Source organism: Hemibagrus wyckioides, linkage group LG01 (assembly GCF_019097595.1).
Source record: "Hemibagrus wyckioides isolate EC202008001 linkage group LG01, SWU_Hwy_1.0, whole genome shotgun sequence".
Lineage (NCBI taxonomy): Eukaryota > Metazoa > Chordata > Actinopteri > Siluriformes > Bagridae > Hemibagrus > Hemibagrus wyckioides.
In genome coordinates this window covers 15,478,444-15,501,664 of record NC_080710.1, presented here as the reverse complement: position 1 = coordinate 15,501,664, position 23,221 = coordinate 15,478,444, and the positions used below count along the sequence as shown (strand labels likewise).

At 38.8% G+C, this 23,221-nt stretch overlaps 2 protein-coding genes across 2 annotated transcripts; both read left to right on the top strand.

Annotated features, from left to right (window-relative positions):
- The first annotated feature begins 1,553 nt into the window (after positions 1 to 1,553).
- On the top strand, positions 1,554 to 7,094 carry gapdh (glyceraldehyde-3-phosphate dehydrogenase). Its single transcript, XM_058396209.1, has 12 exons — positions 1,554 to 1,649; positions 2,181 to 2,226; positions 4,380 to 4,479; positions 4,640 to 4,746; positions 4,845 to 4,935; positions 5,022 to 5,137; positions 5,280 to 5,361; positions 5,454 to 5,605; positions 5,854 to 5,932; positions 6,048 to 6,131; positions 6,664 to 6,761; positions 6,840 to 7,094. The coding sequence occupies exons 2-12, from the start codon at positions 2,204 to 2,206 to the stop codon at positions 6,907 to 6,909; spliced, it is 1,002 nt and encodes a 333-aa protein (XP_058252192.1). The 5' UTR covers positions 1,554 to 1,649; positions 2,181 to 2,203; the 3' UTR covers positions 6,910 to 7,094.
- Positions 7,095 to 8,905: 1,811 nt separating this feature from the next.
- iffo1b (intermediate filament family orphan 1b) lies at positions 8,906 to 23,062 on the top strand. The gene is made up of 9 exons (XM_058396150.1): positions 8,906 to 10,208; positions 12,123 to 12,183; positions 14,190 to 14,285; positions 14,655 to 14,795; positions 16,092 to 16,279; positions 17,425 to 17,545; positions 17,988 to 18,077; positions 18,172 to 18,302; positions 19,939 to 23,062. The coding sequence occupies exons 1-9, from the start codon at positions 9,268 to 9,270 to the stop codon at positions 20,021 to 20,023; spliced, it is 1,854 nt and encodes a 617-aa protein (XP_058252133.1). The 5' UTR covers positions 8,906 to 9,267; the 3' UTR covers positions 20,024 to 23,062.
- Positions 23,063 to 23,221: the final 159 nt, after the last annotated feature.

Below are 23,221 nucleotides of genomic sequence, written 5' to 3'. Positions count from 1 at the left end.
GTCTAAATAAATGCTATCAGATTCAATCCTCTCATTTTGATCTTGCATGTAATTAACACAATGAGTTAAAAAATAATGTTGAGGTGGCATGAGATAAATGTGTGATCTACACTTTACTAGCTACCCTCTTATTTAACACATTACACATTCTGGGTTTGACCTTTTACTGATCTGTGACCTTAAGACCACTGAGTGACGCCAAAAGGCAGAGGGTTTACAGTAGAGGCCTTGTCAGCACAAACATGTAAGCACAGCAACTTCAGACGACATGTTAAAACACCTGTGGGGGAAACATACAGTTCATTGCAGACAGATTAACATTTTCTGCAGGATTCTTTTCCATTTTACTTGTATTCTTAATTAACTTAATTAGTGTACCAGACTCTAGTACCAAAAAGGAGACCTATCATGATTTAATATGATATTTTATAAGAGCACATGCACAGAGATATTAGGATCAAATTTACCTTAAATGATTCTTTTTCTTTAAATCTTACACATAAACTCAATGCAACAGATACATACATGCACTCCACTGCATGTTCACTGATAGAAGGCTCACCAAAGCACATCTCTCAGAGACAACAGTATGAGCTTCCATGTACACTCACAGAGCCGATGGCAGCTATGGAGACATGCAAGTGAAGGAGGGATGGCTGATTAAAAGTGAAGGGTCACGGTCTTTCTGGTAAATGTCACCCACTCAGGAAGAGAGTGATTTGATCCCCTGCTCCAGCTCTCTTTCAGTGTCTGTTTGAGGCTTGTGAGAAGGTCAAAGTTAGACAAGCAAGCTCACTTCAAATTGCTCTCTCTGAAGACTGATTTGATGTGACCAAATTGTTTCCTTTTTAAATTCTTTATTCTTTCATACTTTTGTATAAAAAAACACAACAAACCAAAAAAAAGCACAAAATAAGAATGCATAAAATGATTTTATACCAATTCTTTATCATCTGCTGGATGTTCTGACGAAATCACTGAATACATTTCAGCATGCTTAATTGAAATAAAGTAAACTAACGCCATCGGAATTTATGTTGATTCATAAGATTTAAAATGGTTTCATATTAATTATATTAATTATAGATATACAAGAAAAGCTGTATCCTAGATGTGACTTTATATCTGCAGCAGAAGTGCACAACTCCTGGTTGGAAGGTCAAGGTCTGATGATTGTCCTTCTCAAACACACCTCATTCAGTTTATTTAGTAGTTGTAATAAAACAGGTAAATCACCTTACAGTGCTGCACTGTCGGAAATGACACTACTTCCTTTTCCCTATTGCAAAATGTGTTCATCCTGTACTTCACAGTGACTTGGGCTCTCAACCACCCCATTGCATTACGGGAATTTAGCAGGAAATTTACCATCATATGCACATTAATTTCGATTCAACAAACCATTTAACTAATGCACTGTGGTGAACAGGGTGTAGGTTCGGATATATTCCTCGGCTCGGGTCATCCAGCACCAGAGCTCGGTATTTCTGGTCCACAGCATGACCTTGACATTATTAATGGGCGGGGCGATTGGGGTGTTAAAGTCAGGGGGCGGGGCCGACGCCGCCACGCCAGAAATAAAATTGGCCCGCTGTGAACTTTCTTCTCACTCACACAGTGCAGAGACAGACAGAGGCCTCTCACAGACGGTAATTAAATCTCCCACCTGCTCAGCAATAAGCCTGAACTACTTATTAAGCTTCAAATGTTAAGTTGTTTATATAGATAAAGTTAGTTGACTTTCGGTTGCTTTTTAAACTTGTGAACACTTTTGTAGGATGTAATCTTGGCTTTTCGCTCATGTTTGGGAATAATTATGTAAAACCTATTGTTTTGCAAGATTAACGATTTTTGCCCTTGAATTCATGCTATTATTTTGTCACATCATTGCTTTTAGAGGACGCTAACACTTATTCTCTTATACAATTTTTTTTTTCGCTTGGTGAACAAGCCTTTTTTGCTCCACGCCTCCTCAAAACCTTATAGAATTATACTTGTTAATTTCGACCCCATCCTCACTGCTGCAGTGAAGGGAAATTTAGCCGAATTCCGCCTACTAAAGTGTCCCAAGCAAGTTCACCGTAGATTCAGCTTGTACTTTGTACACTCGAGATACTCCATGTAAGGTTATCCCTGTCCTACTTCTGCTCTCTAATGTCTAATTTGCCCTTTTCTTTCAGAGGACAAGACCAAAGCAGACAAAATGGTTAAAGTCGGCATCAACGGGTAAGACACTTGACTTGCAGGCCTATGGCAGGTTACAAGAAGGTACAAAAAAATCTAACCCAAAATTTTTAAAATAACTAACTAAAGCTGTTTAACTTTTATCTGCCTTTGGGTTGATGACCTGTGGTGCTCTTTGTGAATTTTTACATATAACTGCATTTTAAGTACTGTTTATTAATATAGGTTTGGCTCGCATGTTACTCTTCAGAACTCCTATCCCAGCCTGGTAACCCTGCAAAATCTAGAGCAACTGAAGTGCCTTATCACAAGTTGCTTACTTGTGTTGGCCCTGCAGCACTGCATGAATTTTGCATTTCAGATGTGAGCTTTTAGGTCCAGAAATTGACCTATTGGACCTGTTTTGATAGCTTTCAGGTGACAAGAGGTTAAACATTGCGTTAGCCAGGGGGTGATTGCTGCTTTTTTTTCTTTCAAGCAATGTTTGCAATGTGTGTCTTGTCGTCAGTGTGACGTCCAGACATGGCAAAGCTTATCATACAGCACACAACCCCTCTTTTTGTTTGCTGGGGCTCAGTTTGTCTTTGAAACCTCACTGTACTCTTTTTGGATAAGCCGTACCATGCCGAACGTGTGGATGTGCACGACAGGCATATGACGGGACTGTCTGAGGTGGCAGCTGTTCTGCAGTGAATACAGCACACATGAAGTATGATGAGAAATGTGAGCCCTCTACATAACTCAAAAGGTCACAGCTGCATTCTCGTACTACAAATCCTGAGCAACACGGCACCCGAATTATCTTGGGATGTCCTTTGAGAGCTTTTAAGTGCCATAAGAATGTACTGGACAAGCTTGAGCACAATGACCCCTGCAGCCTGCTATTCCATCTGTGTTTCAGGTGGTTGTTTAAGGTTTTAGGCCCATAGACTTGGTTTTTGTGTTCTGTTTCTAGATCAACATTTGCTGCTTGTCTTTTCCTAATTGTCTGATTTATTCCAGTGTTAAACTGTAACTAGCTGTGCAGCAACTTTCCCTCCCACTGCTACTCTAGGACAGGACTTTAATCTTTAGTCCAGAGTTTATCAATTGTTGCTGATTTCATGCAAATGCAATTCAAGTTATTTGCAGGCTACAAGTAGCCTCTTATCAGACACTGTTCAGCCCTGGTTGAGTGCTTTTAAAAGTACAAATGGGGCCTAGAAGAGGCTCAGCCTTTCACTGATGGTATGTGCTCAAAGTCTGCTTAGACGTTCGTGTTAATTGTCTTAAAGTCCAACACTTGTAGTAAATCTCCCTACTGCAGTTTAAAGTCATAAGGCTGTGATTTGTCAGACTAATCTTAACCTTTAGTGATGCCAGGTGTATGGTATTTAGCATGTCAAGCACACAGCAAGGTATGGGGTCAGAAGTGGTGTGATTTGTCTGGCTGCTTTGTGAAAGAATGGAAGTCGATGTTTCTGATGGTGGAATGTTTCTACCCCCTAGTGGCTAGTAAAATATGTGCAGCTACTTTTTTTTTGGGGGGGGGTGTCCTAGATGTTAGATTTGCTGACTTGACCCCTGCCCTCCATGACGTCCTTGGTACACGTGTAGCTGGCAGCAGTGCAATTTTGAACTTTACTTAAATAATTGGGGTGATGGTCCATTGTAGTCGGTAATCCTATCTTGCCTTGTGTTTGGCTTTAAGCACATACCACAGCACAGTTGACCTTATTGTTCTACCATATTCAGCATGGTTAAAAATGGAACTTGAAACCACAGGCTTGATGGCTCTTGTCACCATTGTGGTTACTCTGCAGTGAAGCGTTTAGTATTGAGCAATTTCAACTGTAGATTGCTTGAACTGTTTTCTCCAGTAATTGTAGTAATGCTTTCTCAGGATCTATGGCTACTGTTAACTGGATTTAATGTGGGTTAAATCATGTTGCAATATTTAAGACTGCACTCTGTTCATGAATGTAAATCTTTAGTAATCCATTGTGCTTTGAGTGCTGGGCACATCCATGATGCACTAAACATTTGTCTTCACTTGAACACATGGCCCTCCTGCATCTGCTGGCTTTGCATGACAGGAGCAAGAGGCACTTTAAATTATTATTTTTTAAATATTTGCCTGCCTTTGCAAAGGCATGTTCTCCTCCATTGTCTTGAGTATGTGTTAAATCCTGAGTCTGCTTGTTACCTAATTTCAGATTTGGCCGTATTGGGCGTCTGGTGACACGTGCTGCCTTCCACTCCAAGAATGTGGAGATTGTGGCCATCAATGACCCCTTCATTAATCTGGATTACATGGTGAGGGTTTTTTTTTTTTTTTTTTAAAATGGACCAATGTAGATTGTGAAGGTTTTATTTATTGCCATGTTGATCACTTACAAATCTAAGATTTCTTTAGTTTGATGTCTCCCTTGTCTTGTCAATTATGTTAAGTCTCCTCCTGTTTTTACCTGGACAGGTGTACATGTTCCAGTATGACTCCACTCATGGAAGGTATAAGGGAGAGGTCAAAGCTGAGGGTGGCAAACTGATCATTGATGGACATGCCATCACAGTTTTCAGCGAGTGAGTTTGACTTCTATACATGCATAGAGAATGCTGCACTTTTTTTTTAAAAAAAGAAAAGAAATTGACTGTCCCCATCTTGTTCCTCATTCTTCCAGGAGAGACCCAGCTAACATCAAGTGGGGTGATGCCGGTGCTGAGTATGTTGTGGAATCCACTGGTGTCTTCACCACCACTGAGAAAGCCTCTGTAAGTAAATGTGTTCTCTAGCTTGGAGTATGTTGGAGAATCTGTTAATGCCTGACTTTGATTCCTGTGCTTGGATCTCTCCTTAGGCTCACTTGAAAGGAGGTGCTAAGAGAGTCATCATCTCTGCCCCCAGTGCTGATGCCCCAATGTTTGTCATGGGTGTTAACCATGAGAAATATGATAACTCCCTTAAAGTTGTCAGGTAAAGATGCTGTTACAATCAGTAGCCAGTAGGGGGAATGCTGTTATCAGAGGTGTGGTTGATGCCCACAGCTTAGTAAATGCAATGCTTCTATAAATGACTAACTCATTTGGAATGCCATTTCCTCTTTCTCCCTCCACAGCAATGCCTCTTGCACTACCAACTGCCTGGCTCCTCTGGCCAAGGTCATCCATGATAACTTTGTCATCATTGAAGGTCTTATGGTAAGTGTTTTTAATACTCGGTGCTGTATGGTGACTACTCGGCACCTTTTTTTTTTTTTTAAATAAACTTTTATCTTGATGTCCCCTCATAGAGCACCGTCCATGCCATCACAGCCACCCAGAAGACTGTTGATGGTCCTTCTGGTAAACTGTGGAGAGATGGCCGTGGTGCCAGCCAGAATATTATCCCAGCCTCTACTGGTGCTGCCAAGGCTGTGGGAAAAGTCATTCCTGAGCTCAATGGGTCAGTTCCACCCTACAGCCTTTTGTTTCAAATTAAGAATACTGGAGTTTGGGCCTTTTAATTTATTTAAAAACATTTAAAATGGGAATATTGTGCGCATCCAAATCACTTTTTTTTTTTTTTTTTAAAACTACGATGTCTCCAGTTTAAGATCACCTTGGTGAGGGTGGCACTGAAAGTTTAGACATTTAGCTAAGACTTGTTTTCCCAGTTGACGGTCAAAGGTTTTAACCGATCACTGTTTTCAGCAAGCTGACTGGTATGGCTTTCCGTGTCCCAACTCCCAATGTGTCGGTGGTTGACCTGACTGTCCGTTTGGAGAAGCCTGTGAGTAGAGTGGCAGTGTATCTTAAAACTGAGCTTCCTAAGCTTTGATTTTTTCCTTCCTTTTAGACATTTTGTGAAGCGTTTATAACGGTAAAGGCTTTTTGTTGCTCTGCAGGCCAAATATGATGACATCAAGAAGGTGGTTAAGGCTGCAGCTGAGGGCCCCATGAAGGGTATTCTGGGATACACAGAACACCAGGTTGGTGCTATGTAACTTGCTCTGAACTTTGATTTTAAGTCTTCTGGGACTAATTTGTCTAAAACTCTAATCTTTGTAAACTGATCAGAACTACATTAACATGGAAGCTGTGCATTCTGGTAATCTGATGGAGGAATACTAAGGATATAACTAACACTAGAGATTTGTATGTGCTCCCTGAAAGCTGGTTTATATAAAGGTTACAGTTCTGACAGTATGAGAAACCTGACAAGCTGCTTGCCAAAGGAGTGTTTAAAACTATTCCCAGTTAATGAAGACCAAGTGCACACTGCCTTTAGTTGGGCATTTATTAGGCATGTACATGCTTGGCCTAGCTTCCTGTAGCGCTTTCTTCATACAATGGGTCAGAAGCATTGGTATTTGCCACTTGAGTGAATCATTTAGGTGTGAAAAAGGAAATCTGCCAAGTTTTAAGTTATGGTGATTGTAGTTTGTGGAGCAACATGTCTCCAATATGCAGTTAATGTTGTCCTGATTTGTCTACAACATTTTACCTTTCTTGCTGTCTCAGGTGGTGTCCACAGACTTTAATGGAGATACTCACTCCTCTATCTTTGATGCTGGTGCTGGAATTGCCCTTAATGATCACTTTGTTAAGCTGGTGACATGGTATGTAGTTTGTGGTGGTTGAGCATTTTTTTTTTTTTTAATTAATGCATAAATGTACATACTAATTGTTCTCTTTAGGTATGACAACGAGTTTGGCTACAGCAACCGTGTCTGTGACCTGATGGCCTACATGGCAACCAAGGAGTAAATCCCACCTGGTTATTCTCCCAACTGGTTACAATCTGCTTGAAGTGCCATGCTCTAAGTTGTAGACCAATTCTCTTTTTTATATGGAAAAGCCCTGTTCTGTTTGTGTGAGGTTCAAAATGAATAAAAATTGGAGGCATTAGTCTGCTAAAACCTGTGATGGAATAAAAGTCCTCTGTGAGAGAACTGCTGACTCTTGTGGTACATCAAATAAATCAGTTGTCTATTACTTACTTAATGCAGCTTTAGGTGAAATGTGCCTTTGGTCTATCTGGTTAATATGTGAGGGTCTATGGGGTACATGCAGATGTTCAATGGTAATACTTAAAGGTGTTCAGGTTTTTGTACAAAATTTTGATTTTGTATAAAATTAAGCCCCAGTTTACAATAGCTATTTCATTATAGTAAAGTTCAGTCAGTGGTTTCACGCATTACTCAAAGTGCCATTTCAATACCTGGTGGTGACTTTAGCCCTTGTTTCACTTCTACTTAAAGAATGTGTGAACTTCCTCACCTGTAGCCTCTGCTCCACCAGATAATGTTCCAGAACTTCAACTTTCACACTTACTGCCTTTAGCTCCATTTTACTCATCTTGACCATTAACTCTCAGAGCTGAGTCTGAACCATAACTTAGTAAAACTGTGTTCAATATCTGTATTGCATTCTTGAATTTGGAGTCCAACATTACTGGAAGTGTGTGTTCCCCCTCAGGCACTAACAGTGAAACCTGACCATTATCTAACATTTAATGTCTCTGATATCTATACATACAACTGCTAAGTACTAACAGTACAATAGATCAACCAGTATATTGGTATCAAATACTTGGCACATATATTAAACATTTTCCTTTAATTTGTAATGACCCAAAATATTTTTTGGAACTTGGTGTGAGAACTATTTAAATGAGAGGTTTTGGAGTAATGCAAAAGCTTGTTTCTTTTTTGTCTCACTTTCAGGCATTACTGGAGCTTATAGTAGATATCCACATAGTCTTGTGGTTTCCATTGAGTAACAGAGCCTAAAGTACATTGCTTAGGGGCATAACAGCAGTGTCTGATCTAAAAATCTAGTGTAAGAATGGAATGTTCAAACCTTTCTAAACTTGTCCCTAAATTCTTTAGCATCCATAACAGGATATGGCCTACCACACACTACTATGGCTAAAAGCCATTATATAACATCACGTACAATATAATCATTTTAATGTTAGATGAACAATATACTACATCTGTGCTGCTTATGTTTTCGGTCTAGATAAATCAACAACTTGCTATTAAATGATTTTAATTTGCCAAACCATTCTCTGCACAGCAATGGGTGTGAGCAGTGTGTGTTTGTGGTAGGCCATGAATGCATTAGATGCAGCAGCATTGCTGTTTCACAGTTCTCCAAGCGGGGTCTGTGAAGCACAGACTGGGGTGCAGATTTTATTTATTTATTTAAAATAAACATTCCTACAGTGTTAGAAATCACAGCACACAATTACCAATTTTAAAAGATATTTTTAGTTGCCTATTTGACTTATTTTAAATTAAGTTCAATCACAGTGACTCAAAAATAAAGCTTAGAAATGAAAAAAAAAATTTATTAGATGGTATAGGTTGTTGATTGTGTTTAAAATAAATAGTTTCATTTTTTAAAAAATTATTAAACTTTAGAATATGAAGTGAATTTCCTATAATAAACACCTGTGCGTACGTCATGAAGCACCAAGATAAAATAAAATAAAAGCGCTCTCTAACGGCTACGTCAGTCTGTGGTTTACCGTAAGTACTATTCTTTCATGCTTTAATCGTTTTCATGTTGAAACTGCATTTCTTTTTGAATTTCAAGAATTTTTCTATGCATACTACTGATGATTAGTTACTAATAGTTATCAATATCTGGGAGTCATGTAATGGTTTAACTAACTGAAAACGACACAGTTGTCACAGATTAGTTTGGGCGTCATCTAGGTGTATTACGGTAACGGTCTCTAAATCCTCTGCATTTACGCTCACAAGTAGATTTTCAATGCTAGGTACGCAAGCCGTAAGCAGGACGCACGGACACATCGTGTTTACTTTTAATTCGTTACATTTCCATTTGTGTTTTTTTTCCCTATAACTTCATAATTATTGTAATCATTGTCGGTGTGGCTGTTTTGTTCAGTAGTGAGCTGCAGCGATAATCTTGTTTTTTAAATTATTATTTTCCATCACAGCGCCTGCTCGACTATCGTCTTCCATTCAACAAGCGCTTATTGGTTATATCATGTTTTAGTTATACACCCGTGTAGTCGGTGATATTAGTAGATTAACAGCAATAGTTATTCGTTGAAACGCTGTCGTTTTTTGTCCAATCAAGCCGCCGTTCATGCCAGATCTGCAGCGCTTCAGTTTTCCGTATAGTATGAACCCGTTGTTGGGCCAGAGTTTGCCTGCTACTCATCCGCATCCGCAGAGTTCAGAAATGCTTAGCCATCCGGACTCACCCACCACTATGCTCCCCGAGGTTCTTCTGACGGCTCCCCATGCCTCCATTCTCCACCTCGGCGAACAGCCCGGACTGATAGCGGACGGCATTTCCCAAAGCGGTTTAGTCTATCTGCCCATCGCTCCTTCTCTGCACCGGGCCGTGCCGCCTCCCCCTGCAGCCATGGCCTTACGCAACGACCTGGGCTCCAACATCAGCGTCCTGAAGACCCTCAATCTGCGCTTCCGCTGCTTTTTGGCTAAAGTGCATGAGCTGGAGAGGCGAAACAAAATTCTAGAGAAGCAGCTGCAGCAGGTGCTGGAAAGCAATGAGCTCGCCTGCGCCGAGAGCAAAGAAACTGGGGTGCAGACCGGTTTTGTCGGCCCCATTCCCCTGCAAACTCAAAACACCAACAATTCCGCCAAGAGACCGACTACTTTATTCACACCCCCCCTTACGACCGTGCTTAAACTCGAGCCTGATGACAAGACTCGGGCTTCAGGTTATGATTCAAGCTCCAATCCGGCCGTCAGCTCGTGCGCACCTAGCAAAGCGGCCGCGGCCAACACCAATAACTCCAACAATGCACCTAACCTGAACGGTGCTGCAGCCAGAACCGGCGCTAATCCATCTAACCGCTTTTTGCCCGGCACTATCTGGTCGTATAGTCCCAGCCGAAAGTGGCCCGCGAATTCGGAACCGCGGGTGATCACCAGCCCCGGAGTGTCATGGGTCCACCCGGACGGAGTCGGAGTGCAGATCGATACCATTACCCCGGAAATCAGAGCCCTGTATAACGTGCTGGCCAAAGTAAAACGGGAAAGGGACGAGTACAAGCGCAGGTAAATGTCAATGTCAAGGTGAATTGCACTTGATTCGAATCTGCTTGATATATATGCATGTGTTTATGTTTCATTTTCCATCCCGGGAAATAGTTCCATTCAAGGAGCAGTGTCTTTATGAATGATATTTGTAATCTGCCCCTCCTGATTTACTAAACACTGCAGAGTCCAGGGTAACACTGAGCTCAGCAGAAACCACAGACGAACTGTCCCAGACTGCAGTTCAAATAGCTCACAGTTTCTCTTCACCACATGGTGAGTGAAATAGGCCTAATTGCTGGTCCAGTACGGAGTCATTTGAGATTGAGGAGGGCGCTGTCCATGCTCCTGGTGCTGAGGATAAACTGCCTAAACTTTCACAAATTTACTACTTCTCTGATTGGATTATAACCAAGCAAGGCACAGGATTAGTGAAAATGTGAACCAGTGTGAACAAATTCATCATTCCATGATGTTGAAATTCGATGTTTGAGCGGAGCATGTTGTGTCACGCTAGTCTTTAATTGTGAAAACACCTTTGCATAAATCATTGCTCTTGCACTCCAGGACAATTCAAAGCAATGATGGCACACCAGAGTTGTAAAAGCAAGCCTTGGGTTATTTTTTATTCATGGATACATGCAGCTGTTAGCAATAAAATCATCGCAATAGTTTCTGTCAGAGGGTCATGAAAGAGTCAATTTTCTGTTTACAAAAATTCCTTCTGACTCTGAGATGTAAGGAAAGGAGCATACAGCACACAACAAATCACAAACATCACAGTCACAACATCCAACAATGTACTTGCAATATGGCATATTGTTTGTTTTGCAAGCCCTGCTAGCTGATTTGTCCAGGCATGACATAAATGGGCAAGAAATGAAGACGAGCATTATTAATCAAATGAGAGGAACCTAATATGTGAAAATATGAAAATAAATCAACCTGTGGTTCAAAGCGACTGTTAAGACCTTTTATTGTTATGGAATTATAGCTCATTGCCGCAGGAAAGCGTATGTCCTGGCATGTCCTTTTGGCTCTTGCATGTCCCAATGACTCTATTTCTTTTCTGCTGTCATAGAATAACAGTTTTATTTAAAGGTGGAAAGTCATTCAGCTTGCCATCTGTCCTCTGGCTCATGGTTTATGGCACATGATGACATATCTAAATTTAACTTGGGAGTTTTATGCCCCCATGTATGTCCCTGCAGTTCTGTTTTAGCATGATGGCTTAATGCACCTTCATCTTTGTAAGTCATTACAGGATTATTCATTCACACTACTTGAATCAGTCTGTCTTTCTTTCACTCGCTCTCATTCCAGTCGCCTTGCCCCTGTCTCAGTGCTCCATATTGCATCTGCATTGCAGTTCACTGGCACTGACAGAGTGCACATGGTCCTTGTCCTTTCTCTTTTTCTCTCTCTCCTTTGCATCATATCTTACACACACACACATACACTTCCCCTTTCATCAGCTTTCTCTCAGTAATTGTATGTTGGCACTTCAGAATTGCTTGTAATGTTTGCTGTTAGTTTTTCTTGCAGTCCACAGAGGAAGCTTTAATAAGCTGAGGGAAAACTGCAGTGTGCTGCATTTCAAAGAGCCCTTACGTAAGAGAATGGCAGAGAGAGAGAGAGAGAGGGAGAAAGCACAAGCTCTATGGCATCTGTTCTACTCTGCTGCACACCAGTACAGTGAATACTTTCCAAACAGTGTAATGAATCATTAGAAGTGTGTAAGGTCTTAAGTCATCATATACCATATACAAACACTGCAATCTATATGGTTGACATTGTTAATCTAATTCTGTTAATCTAACACATTTGCACCATCAGTGAAAGCTAAGGTCCAGACAACAACTAGCACACTGATATTTTGTTTGTTGTATATTTGGGAATTGTCAAGGGTCAATTGTCTCTTATCTTATTTTTTAGATGGGAGGAGGAGTACACCATGAGAGTGGAATTTCAGCAGAAGGTCACAGATTTACAGGAGGTGAGAACATCTGATATCTGTATTATCAAGTATTAGTCTTCTATTTTTATCCTCTCTCTCAGTCCCTTTATTCATTTTACATTTAATAATAATGATTCACCAGTGTCTACACACAAACATGGTTGTCCATTGCACATATACATTTCAACTTTTCAACACAAAGTATGGGTTAGGGTTAGATTCTAGAATATTAGATAATAATAGATTATATGTAAGATTATCACCATTTTTGTTAGATCTGTGCAGTTATTTGTGCACACCAATGACAGCGTGTGTTGAAAGCACCTAGCGTTGAAAAAAACATAAAATGTGCTCAGGAGAGCTTTTCAATCAAGTTTGTGGTTATGCTGAAATACAACACAATGAGTTGGTATGTTAATAAATGCAGCGTGATTAAATTCACACACTTGGTGGAATTTAATTTATCGGATAGAACGTATTTTCAGGAAAAAAGCTTTTGTCGGAAGTAGCTTATCAGTGGATACTGATTCTCTCTGGTACTGATAAATTTGGGCCATCAATGTGAGCTTAAGTTGGAGTGGGAAACAAGGAGTACAATACCTTTACATAGCCAAGTCTGTTCATTCACATGATGTTTGCAGCAGGGACTTTTTACAACACTCATTCAGTAGGATTATGTTTTGCAATGGCTACATGGCAAATATAGTTAGCCGGGTGTGGCTGTATATAAAGAAGCATTGAAATACCCTTGCATGACCACAAAGCACTGGTATTTATTATGCTTTGTGTATGCAACACTACGTATAATATGCACAATGCACAGCCTAAACATTATGCAAAATATGTAATTTAGAGTTTTTCAATTTCTTATGTTGAAAATAAATAATGGCACTGGTCTTTAACAGTAGAAAGGTAATTATGAATATTAATGGTAGTGAGGCAGGAGGCAGAACGAAGGTTGGACAAATCTTAAAAATAATATATGTAATTTAATATTTGAATTAATATGGTTGGTAGAAATTATGTGACCTTGCCCCACTCCACCACCCAGATATTTTGATTTTTAAAATGCAAAAGCTCCATGAAGCAGATCAGTGCAATTTTGTGCTTATGTGATTGCCCAGTGATTTGCATCTTCTGATGAGTTTGAATGTATAGTCATATATGTGTGACAGTATTGTACAATGGATTAAGAAAGGATATTGTGGTATGGTGTTTATATCTAACAACCTTTTGTGTTTACCATGTTGATTATGTAATCCTAATTCCATTACATGTACTCCATGTGAGAGGAAAGTAATAAATTCTACTGTCCAGTTAATTGTTTCTCCTTTTAACCAATATGTTTATTGTATAGCTTCCTGAAAGATCAAATCAGCCAGTCAGCAGTCCTCAGAGATCAAATGTATGAGGCTTCTCCTGTTCTGTTCTGTATGCTTGGAGTTGGTGTTCTATACACAGATTAACCCTAGTCTTAAAGCACACAAATTCTCTAATGAAAAACATTTTAAAAGCTGTTTTTTTTTCTAATTACACAGATCATGGGCTTATCAAATTCAAAATCAATTCGTACTCTAGTTTGGGTTTGCTTCTTTTCATCTCATCTCACTTTTACTCAGCGTTGCTTGTGTATTCCGTGTCAGGTTTGTTACTTAGTGTCCGATTTCCTCTGTTGTTGTAGCCTCAGAGGTTGATCTGTTTTAGCCTGTTTCAGCTGCTGATGAATATACTAGGTATGCAAGTATGTTGACTTGTCATGGCTCCATTCTGTGACTAATCCTATTTATAGAGTCACTATCAAAGTCTGAAAGATCTGATTGTTACTAATTTACTGTTTTGACAATAGCAAAAAAAAATGCTATTGATCTAAATCTGAATATTTATGCAGTTATGATTTGTTTTCCTGTTGTTTGTTTGGGATGTGTGTGTGTGTGCGTGTGTGTGTGCGTGTGTGTGTGCGTGTGTGTGTGTGTGCGTGTGTGTGTGCGTGTGTGTGTGCGTGTGTGTGTGCGTGTGTGTGTGCGTGTGTGTGTGTGTGTGTCCAGGACCTGCAGGAGAGTGAGGTGTGTCAGGATGAGCTGGCCCTGAGGGTGGATCAGCTGAAGGCAGAGCTTGTCCTCTTTAAGGGTCTAATGAGCAATGTGAGTGCAATTCACAATCATGCAGGCACATGCTCAACTATTTATTTAATTTTTTCTTTCATAGAGCAGTCTGTAATTTGTAGATCCATCTGTTTGCTGCGAGGTGAACATCATCAAGCTTTCCCCTTGTTCCAGCCAATCTGTTTGTTGTAAATGCATACTATGACTTGTGAGCTTTTAGTGAAAAAAGGCAGAAATGTAAGGAGTGGTTTTAAAATAACAAGATCTTTGAATTTCTGTAGGCCATGTTTAAACTGCACCTTTTAAATAGTTTAAATCTTATGTTATAATTTTGACTATATCCACATATAGACTACATTTGCTGTAATGAAATGACAAGTTTCTATCTTCTAATACACACAAACATAGAACCTGAGTGAGTTAGACAGTAAGATCCAGGAGAAGGCTATGAAGGTGGATATGGATATCTGCAGACGTATTGATATCACAGCACGTCTCTGTGACTTGGCACAACAGAGGAACTGTGAGGACCCCATCAAGAGCTTCCAGGTCTGAACACAGTCATTCTAACTAACACAGCCTTCCTGTCTGTCATGTTAAATATTTTGCAGTGCTTGTTCATTTACAATGAAAGGACTGTAAAACGTCAACAAACTCCTGTTAAAATGCAGTTTTTTGTGATGAAAAAAATGAAACTAAGATAAATAATTTCAGAACATTTTCTACCTTCAATGTAAAATTACTACATATTAAAATGAAGGTTAAAAAAAACAGTCAGAAACATTTTAGGGAAAAAATTACCTGCTTGCATAAGTATGCACATCCTTTTATAAATGAATCTCATGTCATTAATGATATAGTGATTGTCCCCCAGTAAAGATCAGCTGTTTCTGTAGGATAACATCTTGGTTTCATCCGACTGTTGAAGCCATAGTTTGCAAAGAGCTTACGAAGCATGCATGAAAGGTATGGATCAGTAGAGGTTTATAAAAGAACCTTCACTCCAAACATTAGCTGTACTATGGAACACAGTCAAGGGCCATCATCAGTAAATAGAAAAAATGGAGCACCTAAAAAAACAGAAACTTATCAGGGAGGCTGCAGCATGAAAGAGACCTACAGCAACATTAAAGGAGGTGCATTATTTGACCAGTTCTGAATACTCTCTGCATATGACAACAGTTTCTCATATTCTTCACGTCTGGGCTATGGGGTAGGGCGGGAGGATGGAAACCTTTTCTCACAACAAATGTCCAACTAAACCACCCCAAACCATGAGGCAAAATGTACACCATAACCAGGTTCCTCATGGTTGTGGCAGCATCACGCTTTAGAGCTGCTTTTATTTAGCCAGAACTGCAGCTTTTATTAAGGTGGAGGGAATAATGACTAGCTCCAAGTATCAGGAGATTTTAGTGCAAACCCTTCAGGTGTTTGCTAGTTCGCTGAAGATGAAATGGAATTTCACATTTCAGAACAACAATGACCCAAAATGTGTTTATTTCACAATGAAGCTGGAAAAGTTCTGAAATGATTTATCTTGGTTTCAATTTTTTACATCACATGAATCTGCCATTTTAACAGGTGTGTGTAGACTTTATATGCATTGTATGTGGATTCATTTTAAGAGACTCATGATTGTCTGTCCTGACCTGTCACTGCTTTTCTCCGCTCTTGCCGCAATGCTGGAATGCTTTTCTGCTGATGTTTCTGTTTTGAAGGCTATGTGCACTAAATTATGGGCAGACTGTAGAGCAGGTCAATGCCATTAGCATTTTTCAACCTGTGCCCGTCCTCCGGTTTCTCCTAATGCTTAAAACATTTTTGGGGTTTTATATCTTTCAGGTTGCCAGTCCACAGTCTTCCATTAGCTGTCGTCCACGGAAACAGACAATCCAGCCTGCTTATGGCAGTGAGACTGATGAACCGACCAGCACCTCAGAAAGCGATGGAGGTGGAGTAAAAGAGGAGAATGTAGGCACCACCTCTGCTACTCAAATCAATGAAGAGATGCAGAGGATGTTGTATCAGTTGTAAGTTTCTCCACATTGTTATGGTGGTTTAAGAGCGGTGTCTTATGTAATTCTACACGTTCCCAAGAGAAAGAGGTCGGGCAGTCGGTTTAAATATCTATATGGTGATTCACTGCATCATCCTTGTAAATGCACTGCTGATGCTGTGTAACTAGCAGATTAAGTAGTAGGTGTAAGGTATGAAAGCATATCTTAGTTGATTGCACAGAAGTAAGATGAACAAATGTAATAAAAAGCAAAAAAAAAGCTGAATTGCATTAGTGTTAAAAAATACAACTACATTTCTAATTTAGCCTTGCACATTTATTGGGTGCAAATGTTTGTGCAAAGGTTTTATGCACCATAGTTTCCTGATTTTAAAAAGTGTGTCAAAGAATATGTAAGCAGTTTAAAAAGCATAAACACTATATCTAATGTTAGCTAGTATTGCTGCCTCACAGCTCCAGGGTCTCTGGTTCAATCCTGAGCTCAGTTTACTTTTTGTAAATTATTTCTGAGCGTGTTCTCTCCATGTGTGTGGGGGTTTCTTCCAGGTTCTCTGCTTTCCTCCTATATCCAAAAACATGAAATTAAGATAAATTGCCCCTAGGTGTTAAAAAATGTGAATGAACTGGCTTCAGTTGTTGTGAAAGTGTTTCACTGTTAACTGTGCAATATATGAATGATTTTGACTTGTATCACCATTTATTATTTTTGAAGGCATCTTTGCTTTAAGCACAGTACTCTACAATATATTGCTCTATATACTTAATGAACTTGAAGTTTATATTGCCAGCATTTCTTAAAAGTGCTACTGAAGTCCTATGAATTCATCAGGATTCCTGTCTAAGATTTTAATTATTATTTGGAAACCAAAACCTAGGAGCATGAGCTAAAGTATGTGTCCTTCATGGTGGGCGAACATCTTACTGGATCGCTGTTTATGCATCATTTAAGAACAGCGGAATGTGCTTTGAGATGTGCTGAGTGCTCATTTCTTTTTATGAAACCTGACAAGCACCCATAAATGGCTAGCAGCTTTTAATGTGCACAGAGACCGAGAGCTTAAAGCATACTTCTATAATGAAAACATTACGTGTTGATATTGTGGACCCTGAAACTACTTATGTTGTGTGTGTGTGTGTGTGTGTGTGTGTGTGTTTTAGGCGTGAATGTGAGTTTGATGATGACTGTGACTCTTTGGCATGGGAAGAGACTGAGGAGACCCTGCTGCTTTGGGAAGATTTCCCAGGATGTACACTGACCTCAGACCCCAGCCATGGAGAGGTAAGACTGATGACATGCTGCTTCCTCATAAGTGGAAAAGAGGAACGGAAGTGAAAATGATAATGAATTTTCTCAGAGCCCTGTACCTAAAATCACCTGGAAAAAACCCTCCAAGTGTATTTCCCTAATAGTCCCAATTCCCAGGGCTTAATGGATTCTTCATTCTGAGTGCCTGACCTGGAAAAAGAAAAAATAGACAGTATATATAGCTTCTGTTAACAAATCACATATACTTCCACCAGCATACAGTCACTTCTTGCCAGTCATGGTGTTATTTATATATCAGTGAAAGCTGAGAGCATTGTGATTGCCTGGGTTTTGCATCAGTACAAAATTCGCCCAGCTTTTTATCTTTATCTGCTGCTGATGGCTTGTTGGTCAGGTTCCTTCATAAAGATTATATGTCTCTGACCTCTCTCTCTTTCTCTCTCTCTCTCTACAGGAGGAGTGTCTTGAGAAAGTCATCAAAGATACAGAGTGCCTATTCAAGTCTAGGGAGAAGGAGTATCAGGAGACCATTGACCAGATTGAGGTGATAACTGAACGCAGAGAAATCTACATTTTGCCAATTAGTCCTTTTAACAGAAAAATACTTACACTTTTCACTTTCACATGCTGTCATTTAGTTGGAGCTGGCCACTGCAAAGTCTGACATGAACAGACACTTGCATGAGTACATGGAAATGTGCAGTATGAAGAGAGGACTGGATGTTCAGATGGAAACATGCAGGAGACTCATTACCCAGACTGGAGAGAGGTATTCACACACACACACACACACACACACACACACACACACACGTGCATAAACGCAAGTGGCTATACATCTTTTCCCATTACTCATTATGGAAAATAGAGATAAAATAACTCTTGTATATGGTGTTTTTTTCTAATCAGTTAGGAACCTGTGACTGGTTGATAGTAGATTGTAATCCACTGTGAAAAATAGAAAAGCTTTGTTTTGCCAGACCACACTAGGAACTATTAGTCAATCCTAGAAAACAGCTTCTAAAATGGCTTCCTGGTTCCCATTTAGGGGTTTACTGCCACCTACTGCCAACTTACGCAACTTTCAACAGCTCAGAATCAGTCTTTCAAGCCAGACATATAACATTCACCAGAGAAATTGGGTCAATAAATCTAGCCACCAAATGTGACCAGGGACAACTTGCTTTTTCAGAAAGAAAGAAAAAAGAAAGAAAACCACTTTTATTCACCATAGACAAAGCTCTTTCCGTATGTTTTAAAAGCTCTGAAACGCTCAATGTGTCTCTAAAGTATTTCTTTGCTCAGAAACTGATAGTATACAGGGCAATGTGGTGTGCCAGTTAGATTTTATCCTTTAAGACTGTGAAACCTGTGGCCAACCAAATGTGCTAACAGTATCAAATGTTATATTAACACTGAGTGGAACAACTGATTACACTATTGAGACTAGTCACTCAGTAAAAATAACTTTTCTGATGCTGTATTATTAAAATTCCTATGTTATGCTGCTACATCAGAAATGGTTAGCTACCTTTTAACGTTTCTCTACCGTGATTTTGATTTTATCTGTTCTTACTAAATTTTACAAAGAATTTGGTACGTATTTGGAAACTAATGAGGATTTTTCTAAAGCCTGTTATTGTTGTTGCTGCTGTAGGAAATGACCAGCAGAATGTTATATGGGACATCATTTTGATGAATTTTCCTGTTATTGAAATTTTATGCTACATATACATCAAATTAAAGTGTCAGTGAGGATCAAAGTAAGGACTGTATGAAGTGATAAGTACCAACTATGAGATTAAAAATAGTTTGAACTGAAAATAGTTCAAATAGGAAAGCCATGTTTTTTTTTTAAATGTAAGCATTTCTTCTTCACATGGAGATTTTTAGATTTCATAAATGTATTTCATTTTAATGTATTGATGCCAAAAAAAAGCTAAAGCACTTTGTAGTATAGTGACGCATTTCCAGTGTAAATTATTATACATAATCTATAACTAATGAAAGGAAAGCAAGGCCACAAAGTGGCAAACAGATAACAGATAACAAATGTATTTTTTCCATTCTGAATGGAGTAAGAAATATAGCATTTGTGGAAAATTAGGTTTTGTGATTTTTTAATCTGTAATACATGCACGGCTTTATAAACCTGTCCAACGTATGCATTTTTCAGTTCTAATAGTAGTAGTAATAATAATAATAATAATAATAATAATAATAATAATAATACTTTATTTAAAAAATGTAAGTTTGGCTGTTTGCATAAAATCTCAAATTATTTTACTACATTTATCTTTGCAGAATGAAACTTTAGAGTTAATGTTAGCAATATTTATCCAGATACTTTACCTACGTTCTGACAATTAACTTCCACTCCTTCTTTATTTTGTTGCTGTCTGCAGTCATTCCCCGTGTCCCGGCCCTGGCGGAGGCACAGAAGCGGACGATGGGACGGTGACAGAGAAGAATGTAGAGGGAGGAAGATAATAATGAACATCATGATAAGGAAAAAAGAACAAGAGTTGAGAAGCTTCTCTAATCTCACTGTTAAACCTAAGCCATATTTTGCCCCCAGGTTCTGGTGTGACACTGCTAAACTCATGCTTATCCCAATGAATAGTCTACTTAGACTCTTAGACCACTAATTATTAAAATAATAATAATAAAAATAAAATCAGGGGCCAAATGAAATCAATATTACCTCATAAGAGTCACATGAATTTGATTTTGCAGTATGTGACTGACACATTGACTAACCCCTGATGATAGTAACTGAGATGATTCCAGAATTTCCAGTGTTTGATTTGTCACTGTATAGTAGCAGCCATTTGCCAGGCATTTAAATGGAAAATATTTCAAGTAATATAATACTTCTTATAGGACACTGATCTTGAGGAGCAGTATCTGTGAGTTCAGGATCGAACATGGGAATCTTTTGCTCTCTAGACAACTGGTCTCATATGTACCTCATCTGTAAAATACTTCATACTGTTTGCCATAATGGAAAATGTACTCAAATAGCCCTGCTGCCCTCCGTATGATCATAGCTCTGTTTGGTGCACTGTGGTTGTGAAATAAGTTCGCAGACGTGACCACTGGTTCAGCATTCCTCATCATGGTCCACTCATGCTCCATTTTTGGAAAACTGAAAAAAAAACTAACCTGTGGTCAAGCATTAATGAGAACATTTTTCTATCACTGATATATGTAGTCTGAGCTGCTTTGGACTGTTACATTATCTTGAAAGGAAATCATTTAAATTCTTGGTGTCGTCTTTTCAATCTACATAAATAGTTCATCTGTGCTCAGAGGGCATGACCTCAACAAAAAAGCTTTTGCTAAAATCATTTCATCTTTCCAAATACACAGGTAAGGCTGGTCAATCAAATCAGGCATTTTCAACACCCAGCAAAGTAACTTATACCTCATCCATCCACATGTCATTCGCGGGGGAAAAAAAAGAAGCTTAAATCTTCTGAGGAAAATTGGAGTAAATGCTGAGCTAACTGAACTGATCTCAGTACTGTGTTAAATATTTGAACTAAAATAAACCTAGAATAGCAGGCATTACGCAGTTTGAAAGATGGCCACAAGTTTCCAGATTAAACTATTCTGATGTATACATGACTCATAATGTCTAAAGTGACATATACAGCTAAAGGAAATGAACTTGTACATGGTGTCTGTGGGTGTGTGCATGTTTTGTCCTAGAGTCTACTGCACTAATATGGAACTGAAACGGCATTAGAGTTTGTTGAACTAAAAAGGCAGAAAGGGATACAAAAGGATTGTCTTGGTTTCACATGATCCAACTGAAAGAAGAACACAAGGATGGTTAAAGGTATCAGTGTTAATCATAGATGCTCATAAACAGCATGCTGCTGGATTGTGGGGTGTTGATTGGAAATAAAAAAAAAACAAAAACATATAAATATATATATATACTGCCCCTTAGTGTATTTGGAAGAAAATGTGCCAAATGTGAAGTTAGCATCAAGCAAAAGGCTTTCAGGATCCAATGCTTGCATACATGGTGCTGATCCCCATCTTGTAAATATTTGCTTTATTAAGGCAAAGAATATAAATCTGTAATATCTGTATGTAAGCTATATGAGTATTGTGCAATAAGAAAAGTGCGAATGGCTCTTAATGTAATGTAACTGACAAAGCATTAGATTTAATGCATATTCAGATTTTGCTTTGCCTCCAAAACATGTTTTTGTCCATTGTCAGCTTCTGTCCTCTTATCTGGTTCTGTTTTCACTCTTGTTTTTTAATTCTTCACTTTCTTTTAGAAGCACATTTACCTAGTCCCCATTCTTGTCCTTTTAAAAGATGTTTTTAGCATATAAAGAGTTCCTCATTTGAGTAAAGGTTTCAGACATCTCCTTTGTATAGCTTTGCAGTAATCTGGCTTGCAATCTTGAGCTTTTTAGATGTTTAATACTTTAACACTCAAACAAAAAGAGAAGTATGACTCTCATTTTGTTTGAAAACTCCCCTCTTTTCTTTAATAATATTTGTTGCTTCAAATTGTGTGTGTGTGTGTGTGTGTGTGTGTATGTGAGTGTGAGTGTGTGTGCTGATTTGTTCTGTTGTGTGAATACATTCTTCACCAGGAACTTACTTGTTGTTTACTGTAGTCAGAAAGCCATTTGGTGATTTTATGATCCAGAATGTCTAAAGCTAAATTACTGTACAAAATGTTCATTTGTCTGTTGTAAATATGGAAGTTGAGATTAATACTGTAAGTACACAATCTGAACCAGCTTTATAATTATCAGGTACTTTTCAGAAACAAGAAGTAATTTCCGTAGGGTGTGTTCACCAAAGTTTAAACATGTAATAGAGAAAACAAACAAAAGCAAAGGAAAAATAAGAATGCTTATCCAAAATGTTGGTATGATTGCTATGATGTAACCTAGAGGAAATCAGTAAGGATATTTAGTATAAAACAGTTGACAATTCATGCAAGTCCACTGTCCCTGTCAGAAGAAGATTTCCTCTCACTTTAATGCAGTTGTAGTAAAATGAATTTGTCGATGTATTTGGCTGTAATATCCAGGATGTTCTGTAGAATCCAGATTTAGCTTTCTAGCAGATTAGAAAGTACTTAATAAACAATATTCAAATGATATTCAGAGGGAGGTGTAGGTGTTGTATAACAATGTTATACCACACAGCACTCGAATCACAAAACAGTGTTTTGCCTAAATTAATCTTTTGACAGGGTGGATGGACTCATTAACATGTATGTATCTTGAGGCCAAACATGCCTGCTTTAACGAGTGCTGAAAGACTGGAGCTTTATAAAGACTTGAAAAATAAAAGATAATGCAAAAAACAGAGTGGAGTTTTCATGTCACAGTTTGATTCATTCTGCCTTGTCTCTCTTTCACATACACAGACACAATAAGGCACAACTGGAAAAAGTAGTGTGTGCGTTTGAGTACAGATGAGCTAAATCTGACCTTTTCTATCGCAAACTATTTGATGGTTAAGTGGAAATACAGCACAGGACTGGAGAGAGTGTGTAATATACGCTTGAACCGTGTACAATAGAACCAGGTGTTTTTGAAAGGATTTTGTGTGTGCACAAGCTTTACTTGTATACGTTATGTGTGTGTATATGCATGATATTTCTTACTCTGTAAAATATACCATATGATACTTACAAGGCTTACA

Bases quoted from the DNA above. Each gene is read 5' to 3' on its own strand.
- gapdh (XM_058396209.1), top strand. From the start codon at position 2,204: ATGGTTAAAGTCGGCATCAACGG. The intron at 4,936-5,021 runs GTAAGTAAATGT...ATCTCTCCTTAG, and splicing joins CCACCACTGAGAAAGCCTCT to GCTCACTTGAAAGGAGGTGC. The intron at 5,362-5,453 runs GTAAGTGTTTTT...GTCCCCTCATAG, and splicing joins TCATCATTGAAGGTCTTATG to AGCACCGTCCATGCCATCAC.
- iffo1b (XM_058396150.1), top strand. From the start codon at position 9,268: ATGCCAGATCTGCAGCGCTTCAGTTTTCCGTATAGTATGAACCCGTTG. The intron at 16,280-17,424 runs GTAAGTTTCTCC...TGTGTGTTTTAG, and splicing joins CAGAGGATGTTGTATCAGTT to GCGTGAATGTGAGTTTGATG. The intron at 18,078-18,171 runs GTGATAACTGAA...GCTGTCATTTAG, and splicing joins AGACCATTGACCAGATTGAG to TTGGAGCTGGCCACTGCAAA.